Raw genomic sequence first — 14,564 nt, 5'->3', positions numbered from 1 at the left:
TCTTGGTTGTAGGGATGATTCTGGTTTAATTTTTTTTTTTTTTTTTTTTTAATTCATCTTCATTCTTGTTATACTGTTGTGGTATACACTTTTTCCTCATTATACGGACCCTCAACTCTCTTGTTTCTTGACCGGCTCTGGGGTTTCCTTAACAACATAGCCCACAATGTTATGATGAGGGATCCAGGATCAACAGTTTTTACTGGAGGTGGACAAATAGAGTGTCTGTTTTGTCTACAATGGTCAATAACATGTTTCTATTAGTTACTCTGTCCCTATGGTAACATGATCTTGTTAATAGCTGTGGCATTTGGGAATTACATTTTATTTGGGGGTGTGTCTGTCTGCTTCCATTGAAAAGATCTTTTGGGAGAAGAAGTCTTATTATGTAGTACATGTTTGAATCCAGTTGAATGTTGAATTTTCTCAAACAAAAAGTGTGTCGTAAGACTCATGGATATTTGTAATGTAGACTAAAACTGCCCAGCTGTGGATTGTCTTTGTGGTTTGGTGCTTTGAAACAACGGAAGATTCATTATTATCAACAATGCCTAATGGCTCATAATTCATCTTTTATGTGCGCTCCTTTTTACTTTCACAGACATATGTCTGTTTTCTTTTCTCTTATGTCTTGTGATACATTGTTATGCATTGACGTCACTGCTTGGTGTGACAACACGATGACTGAAGTAAACTTGATAGTTTAGCTGAGAGTCACGCAGAAATATGGATCATTGATTAGGATCATCATCATTTAAATGATTTAATCCTTTCATAGTTCACTTGAATTCCCCATTTCAGAGTAACTTCCTGCATACCCGGGGCAAATTTAAATAATTGTAAAAAAGCTTCCACTGAGGAGCTCATTTCCTCCCTTCTCATCAAAACCCTAGAGTGTCATAAACACTTGCTAACTCATTTAAACAGTCGTCAGTAGGGGTGGGCGATATGATCAAGATCTTCATGATATCATGAAAACAGTATACAGTATATCTCAGTATTTTATATATACCTTTTTTTTTTTTTGCTGGAAATTCAACCCCAAAAGTGTTTATACCGTATATTACAAAGTCAAGTTATATTGCATATTTTCAAAAATCTAGTGAATTAAATTCTTTCAAAATGTAAGTTTCTTCACCTCATTTATTTCATTAGTAGTGTATTAATGTTATGGACCAGAAGACATGATTATTCATTAGGGGTTTTTTTGGCAGGTTTTGCAGTTGAGTGTTCTAGGTGGTTCCTACAGGGCATTGCTAGTTGGTTTCTGGGGTGTTCCAGCAGGTTGCTTGTGGTTGTTTATTGACCCAAGTCATAAGAGCCCTCCACAAAGTCTCTGTAATATTATGGGTTGTTGAAATCCCTAATTCTTAATAGAAGCAGTAGTAATTTTGATGCTTGCCTTAGCATTCATTTCAGTGATACCCAGCAGAAATCAGTATATGTTTTACCAATAATTGATACATCATTTCCTAAATATCTCATGATGCGTGGGGTCCATTATTAAAATTTTATGAGATACTATTTGCATATAAGCAATGTTTCATGGGATTTTCACACATTATGTTGTAGGTGTAAACTTTTGTCTGATTCTCTTCTCAGGGATTGTTCTGGTGGCCATCAACCCATATGAGCAGCTACAGATCTATGGAGAAGAAGTCATCAATGCATACAGTGGCCAGAACATGGGGGACATGGACCCTCATATTTTTGCTGTGGCAGAGGAAGCCTACAAACAGATGGCCAGGTAGGTGCTCATTATATACTGTACCCCTGTGATTCAGGACTGATTGACTGCTGTGCTTTTCTGCTAATAAGAAAGGCTCATTTTCAGAGTTTATATGTAATTAGAGAAATCTCCCCCTCCCCTTCGTCATAGTTATTATTTCCGAGGGGTTTTTGCAACAGGGACACAGTCACCCCCCAACAAATTCATATTTTTAAACTGCATATTGTCATATGCACCAACAGGTATTAATTAGATAGATTTCAGTTTCACTAAGCATATGCATTTGCATATTTAGCATTGCTTTCAAAAAGTACACATCACACAGTAACAGTTCTTGGCTCATTTCACATCTGACATCGATCTGATCAGGTTCACATCGATCAGTCTAAGTCGGTTCACTGAGGAAGTTAGTTTAGTTAATGATTTAGACTGATTCACCAATCAGTTAGACTGCTGATTTCTTCTAAATTGTTTTATTGTGACTTATGACAGTTAAGAATTCTGGAAGTTATTATGATCAGGTGAATGTTTAAGGTACACATTGTTTTATAACAAAGAGCCGAAGTTTCAGTGCAGTTATAGATTTGCACTGCATGTAAGCATGAAATGACATCATTTGCTTTGAAGGCTGTGAGTAATGTGAAAGTTCAGCCTGGCTTAGTAATGGATCGAGTGGGCGGTTAATCACAGTGCACACAGTATCCTTCTTCTAGCCTTTGTATTTATATGTTTTCTGTAGCTTGAAACAAAAGACAAAGCCATTTTAACATCAGGTTTAAACTCAAGTTAAACTTCCTACGCTGGGGCACCATGACTTCTTAATGACAAGTGTAATGACCTAGACCCAAAATAAACTATAGGCAAAGGGAAACAATAGTGAGAGACAAAGCTTGTAGTCTCAAAGCATAACACAGTCTCAGGGTGGAACTCTGATGTGTGCACACTGGATGCGGGATTTGATTGGTCGTTTAGAGTGGGTTTGACACATGCCAGTTGTACTGCATGCTTTACTTAGTGTTTTGGATTTCCTGAGGTAGCTCAACAGGGAAGTGTGTGTGTGTGTGGCACATATGGGCTCCTGTAGCGAGCGACTGGAGGCTGGATGTGTTGATATGTTATGATCGGAGATGTCAGAGCACTATGAGGCTTTAACAGCAGTAAACAGCTGACCCTGAAGTGTAAAAATTAACATTACATGTTGAGCTGCACGATTATGAATTTATATTATTATTTCCCTTGAAATTGCTTGATATTGTAATTATGATTATTAATTTTGACCAAAGGAGTTACATTAAAATACTTATGTGGTTGTCAACGGCATGCTGTATTCCTTATGTAGGTTACACTTACAAAACAAGTTGAGAAATGTGTTCCTAAATTACTTTATTGCTATTTTGAACATAAGTAAATCAAGACTAAATGGTCACATTGGCTCTCTTTACAGCAATAAGTATTTTTGTATTATAAGGCTCTCTTACTCTCTTGGAGTGGTGGTGGTGTACTGGGCTAAAGCACATAACTGGTAATCAGAAGGTTCTGCTGGGTCAATCCCCACAGCCATCACCACTGTGTCCTTGAGCAAGGCACTTAACTCCAGGTTGCTCCAGGGGGATTGTCCCTGTAATAAGTGCACTGTAAGTTGCTTTGTATAAAAGCGTCTGCCAAATGCATAAATGTAAAATGTAAATGTAATCGCTGAAACTGTTACAACAAGTTTTCAGTTTTGCACGACTGATTGATCACTGCATTTCAGTGCACTCCACCTTTATTCTGTCTGTTATGATGGACAAAAAGTAAATTCTCTATTAATCAAATACAGCAGAACAGATATTCATTACAGTTTCTGCGTATTAACCTGAGTTGTCTTCCACAGAGATGAGAAGAACCAATCGATAATCGTGAGTGGAGAGTCTGGAGCTGGTAAAACCGTCTCTGCAAAGTACGCCATGCGCTTCTTCGCCACAGTAGGGGGTTCTGCCAATGACACAAATGTGGAAGAGAAAGTTCTGGCCTCCAGCCCAATTATGGAGGTATGAATCATCTATTCTAGTAATTCGTGGGAAAATGAGACTCTAAAATCTGTGCAGTGTCTTGGCCTAATCATAACAAACCATTGATTATAGACTGAAACATACAGTACTTTACACCAGCACATGAATACAGTCGCTTTTTAGCTACACAAGCTCAATTCTGTGCCTAGTTGTGTTCCAAAATGCGTTTCATTCTCAACGTTGTCAAAAGAGGCACTATAGTGGATATTGAGCTGACCGCTTCTTTGATGAGTTTTTGCTTTCAAAACCATGTGCTGCAATCGCAGAGCAAAAGTTTGGAGAGAATATTGCTGAGCAAGCAAGTTAAAGTCAATATATTTATGGCAATTTACCTAAATTATAACACATCAAGTTGAATTGAACTGACTTCTGAACATAACTTGCCCCCATCCCCCCTTTTATGATGGCACATATAGCCATCATAAAAATAATCCATACGACTCCAGTGGATTAATTAATGTCTTCTGATGCGAAACACTAGGTGTGTGTAAGAAAAAGATCAATATTTAAAAAGAATTTTTAATAAAAACTGTGGTTTGCACGTTGACGAGGGTGGAGTTCAAACTGCCTCTCACTTGAAGTAAGCGTGAAAGCCTCATTAGCATAGATATTTATATGTATATACCTTATTAGCAGCTGTTCCTATGGACCACGATACTGTTTCAACATAAACACTGTTTATGCAGTGGTGTGAGCAAGGAGCTCAGTCTGAGGCATCTCCTCCATTCACTTGAATTCAAACTGATTCAAACAGCTCTCCCATGTTCACTGTTCCAAGATGGCGCCACAGTTGACATAACCAAACCAGCCGAATGAGGCATCTTTGTATGATTATCTATGCTCCTCTGTTGTAAACAACTATTTCATGCGTCAGTTTTCACGTGAACTTTCCAACACGCTTGCATCAAGCAAGAGGCAGCGTGTATTTCGACTTCACCCTTCGACCCTAAATAATGATCTATTCCTTACATATACATAGCATTTCACTTCAGAAGACATTAATTAATCCACTGGAGTCGTATGGATTACTTTTATGATGGCTATATGTGCTTTTTGGAGCTTCAAAAATTTTGCACCCTTTCATTTGCATTGTGAGGAACTACAGAGCTGAAATATTCTTCCAAAAATCTTCATTTGTGTTCTGCAGAAGAAAGAAAGTCATATACATCATGAGGGTGGGTAAATGATGAGAGAATTTTTATTTTGGGTTGAACAAGTCCTTAAAACAACACATGCATATTTGCAATTTTTCTATAAAAAATATATTTATTTTTATTATGTTTTGAGTTTTTAATGTCATGTTATGATTTAAGAATGTCAATCTAAGGATAAACAGTGTAATCACATAAAAAAAAAAAATTGTTGAACTTATTAGAATTTATTTAGTTATTCCTAATATTTAAAATAAGCATTTTCACTTTTTTGTTTCGGTTTTCGGCCCAATGTGTCCCGAATTTTTGGTTTCGGACAAGATCTTTCATTTTCGGTGCATCACGAATTGCTAGAATTACTGTCTAGACCACCAAGTACTGCCATCGTGTTTACAGCATCTTTGTAAAGGTGCCTTCGCTTCACAATCTCATCGCAGCACTGACACACTTGAGCTGCGAAATTAAACTCAAGAATTACCAGGCCTGTTTGAACTGATAAGAACAGAACAGTCACATGTGCCATTCAGGAAGATAATCTGTGTGCCAAAGAAAGTGGCCAAATCTCACAGTCAATTTAGAGATATCATTACAGCGGAAATGAATACTGGCAATTTAAAGGCCTCTTAGGACACAGAGGAAGAGAGATAGGCAGAGCATTCTACAGTATTGCTACAGGTGAGCTCAAACAAACAAATGACCTGAAATCACAATCATTACTCATTGTAAGCGATGCCACAATATGGGTTTTATGTTTATGCTCCTCCTCAAACACAGGATATGTTTCTGTTTTGAAAGTCTCTCTCTACCCTTGTCATATTCTAGAATGCATCAATCATGATAATTTGATCCGGAGTATATGAATGGTGTGGAGCAACAACAATTTTCCCTCTCTGTTTTAAGTTTTCTGTAGTCATTCCTCTACAACCCAACTATGGGTTTTTCCCCATCCGCACATGGTCTTTCAAATTTACCCGGCCAAATTGGTGAGACAAGTATAAATAACACTTCATTCTCTGTGCAGGCCATTGGAAACGCAAAAACCACCCGCAATGACAACAGCAGCCGCTTTGGGAAATACATCCAGATCGGCTTTGATAGGAGATATCACATCATAGGTGCCAACATGCGAACGTATCTTCTTGAGAAGTCCAGAGTAGTTTATCAGGTGTTTATTAATTGCTGCTTTCAATACACGCCTTTCAATTCATCATTACCCTTGTTGACTTTCTGGAGTGTTTTTCCCAATGCTGAAAATTAATATTTTTTTAGGCTGAGGAAGAGAGGAACTACCATATCTTCTACCAGCTCTGTGCTTCATCATCTCTAGCAGAATTTAAAGATCTTACCTTGAGTAAGTGTCCCAGTACACACTGTTTAGTTTCAAGTCAACAAGAAGTCAGAATTGACCCTGTTTACTTTCTTATTACATGTGTCTGGTGTTATTGTGCAAGATTCATCAGTGCACAGTATTCCAAAGAATAAAAATCATCGAACTGTAATAGTTCCTTTTCGGCTGTTTATTAGGCCTTGTTTTAGGCTACTGTTGTAGGTATACAGCCTTTCTAAAATCTTCCTGATAGTTAACTCAGTAATTTAATGCTTTGTTAATGTAATAAAGGTTATGGCAATCAATGAATCAATCCAATCAGTCACCAATGGATAAAATAAAGACCCACTCTACATTTTTTCTCACTTTAAAAAAAACCTTACATTACGGATAGAGAGTGACCGATATTGCTTTTTAATGACAGATACAATACTGATTATTTTTGTGTTTAAGTGTCCAACAACCGATATGCATAACCCATTTTTAATTTTTGTTTTATTGCTGCTATTACATTACACACACATTTTCATTAGGTGCATTAACAGCTTTATCAATTATCACTAACCTCTGGTGAACTGCTTTACAAAACTAATTTTGTCTACAAAAAACTAATTTAGTTTTAGTTGCAATATACACTTGGACAAAGCCCCTCACTTTTGTGTCCAACTTTATCGGTTAACACAATAAAGAAGCGATAACTGATTAATAGGGATGGGACGATATGGTTATCTCACAATTCGGTTCGAGATACGATATGAGGTTCACGATTCAGTATAATCTACATTTGATATAATAACACTTAAATAACAGTATAACTGAAAATTGTGTTGATTTTTTTTTTAATGTTTAAGTAAAATGCACATTATAATTTCTCATCAAAATAAAGTTCTTTAATACACAATGTAAATGCTCAAAGTTGAAATAATAAGAGTTTCTCATTTAACTTTCACTATAGTAAAAATCACAAACAAATAAGCCTTCAAAAATAGTGGGCTACATTCAGGGTGATTAGGTGCCGATCAAGCAATAGAACTGAACAGAACCTGTCCTGGAAAAGTATGATAAAGTGAATATTTTATTTTTATTCATTTGTTTGTCATCATTATTATAATCACATTTTAACTTTTTGAAAATACTGTATAAACATTATACATTCTTTCAATTAATATTATATCATGAAATTGTTTATGATATGAGCTGTCACTGTTCCAAATAATGAGTACAATATACAAGTAATAAAGTTGAGTTTACGCTTATTTGCATAACTTAACTAAAATGGTACTTCCACTTTAGGAGTTCAACGAGCATGTCATAGACTCGCACACACAGTGTCCCAGTTTATTAACGAGAGAGATGTTAGCACATCTATGCTATGAGGGAATAAAATTAATATTTCATTTTACTTTGATCTGACTGTAAAGAACAGAAAGGATATTAATAAACATACTGTTCAATGAAAGTGGGGTGCATGGATCTCATTTTTGATGGACAAACATTACACAGAAGAAATGTTCTGTTTTAATCTCAAGCACTTTTCAACAAAAGATTTTCCATGTATTCCAGTTCTTAAATTTCAAAAAGCTAAATTCAAGCACTTAAACACTTCGAAGTCCTTGTACGAACTCTGTAAAAAGTGTAGAGGGTAAAATCAAGAGATAGAGAGATTATGATGTTTGACAGGACATTTAATTTATGATCACATGGACAGAAAACATTGTTGCCAATTTCGAAATATAGAGTTTTGCCTCGATATGGTTCATAATTTTTGTGTTCCTGATATATTGAAATTCAATATATCATCCCATCCTAACAGATTAAGTGAAAAAGTGTAAATATCGGTTTAAAATATCTGTCAAAACAATTATCAGCCTATCTCTGATACAGAAATAAAATGGGTTGCAAATGACATTTCATGTTGATTTAAATAACGGTATTTCTGCTATGCTAATATTGTTATTGGGCTACTGACAGCCCAAAGTTACAATTGTTCATTCATCCTCATGTTTTAGCCAGCGCAGAAGATTTCACATACACCTCTCTCGGTGAGAACATTTTCATTGAAGGAGTGAATGATGCTGAAGACCTTGTTAAGACAAAAGAGGCTCTCACACTGCTTGGTAAGGGCTACAACAATAAACATTAAATTAATCCTGTTTGTATTAAGATCAACAGTATAGCGAAACCAGAGTTAAGCGTCTGGCATGCATATTAACATATTGACATTGTGAATTGTGCAGGTGTGAAAGAGGGGCATCAAATGAGCATCTTTAAGATTATTGCCTCCATCTTGCACCTGGGGAACGTGGAGATTGTGTCTGAGAGAGATGGAGAATCCTGCCATATCAATGTAAGTGCATAGCAAATAACATGCCCTGTGTATACCTTGTTATTTGCTTCATAATTTAAGCCTCATACGGCACGCCCACAAAACATTTATGAAACATCTGATGCTTATGGTACAAAAGTGCCTTTTCAGAAATTGCGTGCTCCAAACTAATTTACTGGCCGAGTTAGAATGCAGAGGTTTTTTATCATTCCACTTTGAAACAATGTCGTGTTTACAAGGTACCAGGCTGTTACAATTAGCACTTCCAAAGAAAAGCTAGTTGTTGGATTCCCAAATTTTGCAAGTTTGATAGGATCAAATCTTTAAAAAAGATCCAAGAGTTTTGTTTGAAACACTTATGGTGCGTTTACGGCATGTCGGAAAAACGAGAATCCAACTTGTAAAAATGTTCAAGTCTTCGTAGAACTTGTAATTACAAGTTGTAAACTCAGAATTCTATAAAAACTCTTACTTGGAAAAAATAACCAATATGTCAGCAGTAGTGAAGGTAGTGAATACACACTGTATTTCTGTTTGATATGCCATTTTATTAAGCTTTTCTTTTTTTTTTCTTTTTTTCTAAAACACTTTCTAAAAGTATAGAGGTGAATTAATTAATGTAGTGATAAACATTTGCTCTTTATCAGCAACGAAGTGTTATGTAACCACAGACACAAGATGGAGTTTTGAACCCAAGCAGGGGTGTTTATTTACAAATTGTGCACAAGTGAAGGCAGACAGGTGAAGTACCGTTCTTGGTGGAGATGGAGGGTGTTCACTTGGTGAAGATGAATCCACAGGTGAGTGTATCACAGGTGAGTACTGGAGCTTTGGTAAGTAACCCACAGGAGGACGTCAGAGAACGGGTAAGTATACCACAGGAGATCGTTGGAGAGAGGATAAGTATTTCACAGGAGATCGCAGGGGCACAGATGATTATTTCACAGGAGATCGCTGGAGGATGGGTGTGTAATCCACAGGAGATCGCTGGGGCACAGATGAGTATTTCACAGGAGATCGCTGGAGAATGGGTGAATAATCCACAGGAGATCGTTGGAGAAAGGGTTAGTATTCCGCAGGAGATTGCTTTGAGCACAGGTAGGTAATCTAAGGAAGATCGCTGGAACAGGGGTTAGAGTCTGTGAACACGTTGGTGACCAGACAAAGAGTGAGTGTTTGTGTATGCTGCTTATAGAGGTGCTGATTGGTATCTTGAAGTGACTGCAGGTGCGGGTGATTAGTACTCTGGTGAGTTCGAGCGCTGTGATTGGATGACTGGGGAGCCTAGTGTATTCGTGACATCACCCCCCTCTCCACGGGCCGCTCCTGCAGACCGAGACCCCCGACGCCGTGGCCGACGCCATCCACAAGGAGCTGTGGGTGAGATGCGTGTAACTCGGTAAGTAGGGTCGAATCCAGGATGTCGTCCCGAGGTACCCAGGATCTTTCTTCAGGTCCGTAGCCCTCCCAGTCTACTAGATACTTGAGACAACCCCTGCGGCGCCGGGAGCTCAGGATCTCTCTCACAGCATAGACGGGACCATCCTCGAGGAGAAGCAGGAGAGGGGGTTCTTCCGTGGGACCAGGCTCTGTTGGTGAGAGAGAGGGATGGTGAGGTTTTAGTAGAGAGACATGAAATGTGGGGTGGATCCGGTTCTGTGGAGGAAGTTGAAGCTGGTAGGTGACGGGGTTGATCTGTTTCGTGATGGTGAAGGGACCAATGTACCGGGGACTTAGCTTCTTACAGGGCAGGTGCATCCTGATGTCCTGCATGGAGAGCCAAACCTTTTGCCTGGGTTGGAATGTGGGGGCGTCTGACCTTCGGGCATCAGCTTGGCTTTTTTGGTTGTGCACTGCTATCTGGAGATGATGGTGAGCTAAATCCCAGACCCTCTCACTTTCTTTGAACCAGTGATCGACTGCAGGAACATCTGAAGACTCTCCAGACCATGGGAATATTGGGGGTTGGAAGCCAAATACGCATTGAAAAGGGGTGAGGTTGGAGGCGGCTTGTCGGAGGGAGTTCTGGGTGTACTCGGCCCAGGGCAGGTAGCGGTTCCAGCTGTGTTGGCGATGATGGCAAAAGGTTCTGAGGAATCGTCCAATCTCTTGGATCTTCCTCTCTATCTGCCCGTTGCCCTGGGGATGGTAGCCGGAGGTCAGGCTGACGGTCACACCTAGGAGTGAGAAGAATGCCCTTCAAACTTGCGAGATGAATTGGGGTCCACGATCTGAGAAGATGTCTTCAGGGATGCCATAACTGCGAAAGACGTGAGTGAACACGAGTTCAGCTGCTTCCATAGCTGTGGAAAGACATTTGAGAGGTATCAGTTTGCATGCTTTGGAGAATCTGTCTACAGCTACCATAATGCAGGTAAAACCTTCAGAAGCAGGTAAATCAGTTATAAAGTCTACTCCTAGATGTGACCAGGGACGCTGGGGAACGGGCAGCGGGAGGAGTTTATCTGAGGGTAGATGACGAGGGATCTTGGACATGGCACACTCAGGACATCCTTGGACGAACCTCTCACATCACGCACCATCTGGGGCCACCAGAATTGATTTTGTAGCAGCGAGAGGGTCCGATTGGTCCCCGGGTGACCAGTGCCTAGGGAAGAGTGGACAGTCAATGAGTTCATTACGTAGGGCAAATGTGGTGGCGGCTTCTGCAATCCTATCGTCCAGAGACCATTGAATGGAATTTATGAAGATCTTTTGAGGTAGGATAAGTTCAAGAGTCTCCTGACAGTCTTCAGTAGAGTGTATACAAGAGAGTGCATCAGACTTGACATTTTTCATCCCTGGATGATAGGAAATTAAGTCAAACCTGGTGAAGAATAGAGCCCATCGGGCTTGACGGGGGTTTAATCGTTGCGCCTCTCGTAGGTACTCCAGGTTACAGTGATTGGTGAGAACCAAGAAGGGATGATGGGCTCCTTCCAGCCAGTGATGCCATTCCTCCAGGGCAAGCTTGATGGCTAGAAGTTCCCAATTCCCGATATCATAATTCTGCTCCGCCGGGGAAAGTTTCTTGGAGAAGGCGGCGCATGGGTTGTAGCGAGGTGGCTTCCCTTGCTACTGTGAAAGGACAGTGCCCACTCCAGAGGTTGAAGTGTCTACTTCCACCGTAAATGGTTTATTTGTGTCTGGGTGGACTAGAAGTGGAGCAGATGTAAATGCTTGTTTCAACCCGTTAAAAGCTTGATAGGCTTCGGGTGACCATGAGAGGGATTTCAGCTTGGCCTTAAGGAGGGATTTTAGTGGCGAGGTGATGGAACTGTAGTTCTGGATGAAGCGACGATAGAAATTGGCAAAGCCAAGAAAACGTTGGAGCTCTTTTATGGTGGTTGGAGTGGGCCAGGATCTCACAGCTTCCACCTTCCCCTCATCCATCTGGATGCCTTCAAAGCTGATATTTTATCAGAGGAATTGCGTGGAGACCTGATGGAATGAGCACTTTTCAGCTTTTAGATACAGGTGGAACTTCCTCAGCTTTTCCAACACAAGTGTGACATGCTTATGATGTTCTGTTTTGCGACAGGAGTAAACCAGGATATCATCGGTGTAAACTAGGATGAATTGATGGAGGAACTCCCGTAACACCTCATTCATGAACCCCTGGAAGACAGAAGGGGCGTTTACCAAGCCATACGGCATCACCTGGTACTCGTAGTGGCCTGTTGGGGTGATAAAAGCTGTCTTCCATTCGTCCCCCTCCCTGATACGAATGAGGTTATACGCACTGAATAGGTCCAGCTTGGTGAAAATAGTGGCTCCACGCAATTGCTCCAGGGCGGCTGGGATGAGAGGAAGGGGGTACCGGAACTTGACAGTCACCTTGTTGAGGGCACGGTAATCAATACAAGGTCTCAAACCACCATCCTTTTTAGCCACAAAGAAAAAGCTGGAAGCAGCAGGGGAAGTTGGTGGTCTGAAATAGCCCTGTTTAAGTGCCTTCTCCACGTATTCTTCCATGGTCTTCTGCTCGGGGAGTGACAGTGTGTAAATCTTTCCTTTAGGCACTGGTTCACTGGGAAACAGGTCAATCGCACAGTCCCATGGTCGATGTGGCGGGAGTTGAGTGGCATGTTGGGGGCAGAAGACGTCCTGAAACTGGGAATAGCATGAGGGGATGTCAGTGGAGGTGAGGTTTACTGGGCTTTCAGTAGTGGTTGTGGTTATAGGCAATGGGTAGGGCTTCCTGGAGTGAGTGACTGTTTTACAATGGGTAAAGAGGGAAAACAGTTTGTGAAACACTTGGGTACCCCATTTCAGGATGTTTCCAGAAGACCAGGAGATAACTGGTGAATGTTGAATTAGCCATGGGCGCCCCAAGATGATATCAGATGTTGATCTCTCAAGAACCAGCAGCATGATGTCTTCCACATGTAATGAACCCACTTATAGTCTGAGAAGTCCCACGCAGTGTCGTACTGGTCCCTGGAGAAGAGGTTTACCGGTTATGGAGTGGATCTGGTATGCTGAGTCGTTGACCCTCTTTACTAAGTTGAGTTGCCGACAGAGCATCCTGGATATGAAGTTGCCAGCTGAACCGGAGTCGAGGAGGGCGGAAACTGTAACAGAAGTTGTACCAGCAGTAAGTGTTACAGATGTAACCAAGGGTGAGTAACAAACATTTGAACTGGAGACAAAACTCACCATTGGACGAGGAAGTCGTATGGGGCATGCTGCTCTGACATGTCCCCCGCCACCACAATATAGACATAACCTCTAGTTCAGCCACCGTTGACACTCTGCCGGAGTTAAATGGGATGTGTCCACATGCATGGGTTCTGGGCTGGATTCTTGAGAGTTCAGGAGGTTGAAAGGCTGGCTGTGTGATGGAGGCTGCCGTGTGGACATTTCGTGGAGACAAGACTTAATACGATGGGAGACTCGAATGGAATGTTGAATACATTTCTCCAATCCAATGGAATCATCCACTGACGTGAGATGTAGCCCAATAGATGGATCTAGTCCCTGTCGATACGTGGTGATTAAGGCCGGTTCATTCCACCCACTGGCAGCTGCTGGAGTTCGGAATCTGAGGGAATAATCAGTTATTGAGCTTTTGCCCTGATGTAATTTATATAATTGTTCACTTACAGTCGAGTCACCACCTGGGTGACCGAACATCTCTTAGAAGTGAGCCATGAAGCCATCAAGGGTGTGTAAGACAGGGCTATCCTGCTGCCAGGGGGTTTGTGCCCATTGAAGAGCTCTTCCAGTGAGTTGGGAGATGATGAATGAGACCTTGGATCTGTCAGTGGGGAAACGGTGTGGCTGTATTTCCAATGCCAGAGAACATTGGAGTAAGAATCCATGGCAGTCCTCCGCTGATCCGGAGTAATGGGCTGGATTGACCACAGGACTGGCAGTAAACACAGGTGGAGGATTGGGAACCGGAGGTGATGTAGATGGAGCGGGGTTGGAGAGTGCACTGCATTGACAAGATCTTGAATGGGGTCTGGTGACATGCTTCCTGCTGGGTTCATGGCTGTGTTTTAGGTCTGGTCATCTGTTATGTAACCACAGACACAAGATGGAGTTTTGAACACAAGCAAGGGTGTTTATTTACAAATTGTGCACAAGTGAAGGCAGACAGGTGAAGTACCGTTCTTGGTGGAGATGGAGGATGAATGGTAAGACTAAGCCAGATACACAGAGGTGAGCTGATGTCAAGGGAGGTGTTCACTTGGTGAAGGTGAATCCATAGGTGAGTGTATCACAGGTGAGCACCGGAGCTTTGGTAAGTAACCCACAGGAGGACGTCGGAGAACAGGTAAGTATACCACAGGAGATCGTTGGAGAGAGGATAAATATTTCACAGGAGATCGCTGGGGCACAGATGATTATTTCACTGGAGATTGCTGGAGAATGGGTGTGTAATCCACAGGAGATCGTTGGGGCACAGATGAGTATTTCACAGGAGATCGCTGGAGAATGGGTGAATAATCCACAGGAGATCGTTGGAGAAAGG

At 41.1% G+C, this 14,564-nt stretch overlaps 2 protein-coding genes across 2 annotated transcripts in view; one reads left to right on the top strand and one right to left on the bottom strand.

The window, feature by feature from the left end:
* The window catches only part of LOC127430550 (unconventional myosin-Vb-like), a 99,900-nt gene that overhangs the window by 30,953 nt on the left and 54,383 nt on the right, over positions 1-14,564 (top strand). Inside the window, exons 4-9 of the mRNA XM_051680370.1 lie at positions 1,603-1,747; positions 3,603-3,759; positions 5,953-6,096; positions 6,201-6,282; positions 8,268-8,375; positions 8,496-8,605. Coding sequence (XP_051536330.1) covers positions 1,603-1,747; positions 3,603-3,759; positions 5,953-6,096; positions 6,201-6,282; positions 8,268-8,375; positions 8,496-8,605 — 746 coding nt within the window. The remainder of the gene's footprint in view (positions 1-1,602; positions 1,748-3,602; positions 3,760-5,952; positions 6,097-6,200; positions 6,283-8,267; positions 8,376-8,495; positions 8,606-14,564) is intronic.
* The window catches only part of LOC127430551 (G-protein coupled receptor-associated protein LMBRD2B-like), a 104,616-nt gene continuing 93,377 nt past the window's right edge, over positions 3,326-14,564 (bottom strand). Inside the window, exon 19 of the mRNA XM_051680376.1 lies at positions 3,326-3,347. The gene's annotated coding sequence lies outside the window, so the exon portion shown is untranslated. The remainder of the gene's footprint in view (positions 3,348-14,564) is intronic.

The sequence above is a fragment of the Myxocyprinus asiaticus genome, chromosome 40, assembly GCF_019703515.2.
Source record: "Myxocyprinus asiaticus isolate MX2 ecotype Aquarium Trade chromosome 40, UBuf_Myxa_2, whole genome shotgun sequence".
NCBI classification, from domain to species: Eukaryota; Metazoa; Chordata; class Actinopteri; order Cypriniformes; family Catostomidae; genus Myxocyprinus; species Myxocyprinus asiaticus.
Note: the sequence above shows the minus strand (reverse complement) of the source record. Positions and strands in the feature narration are given on the sequence as shown.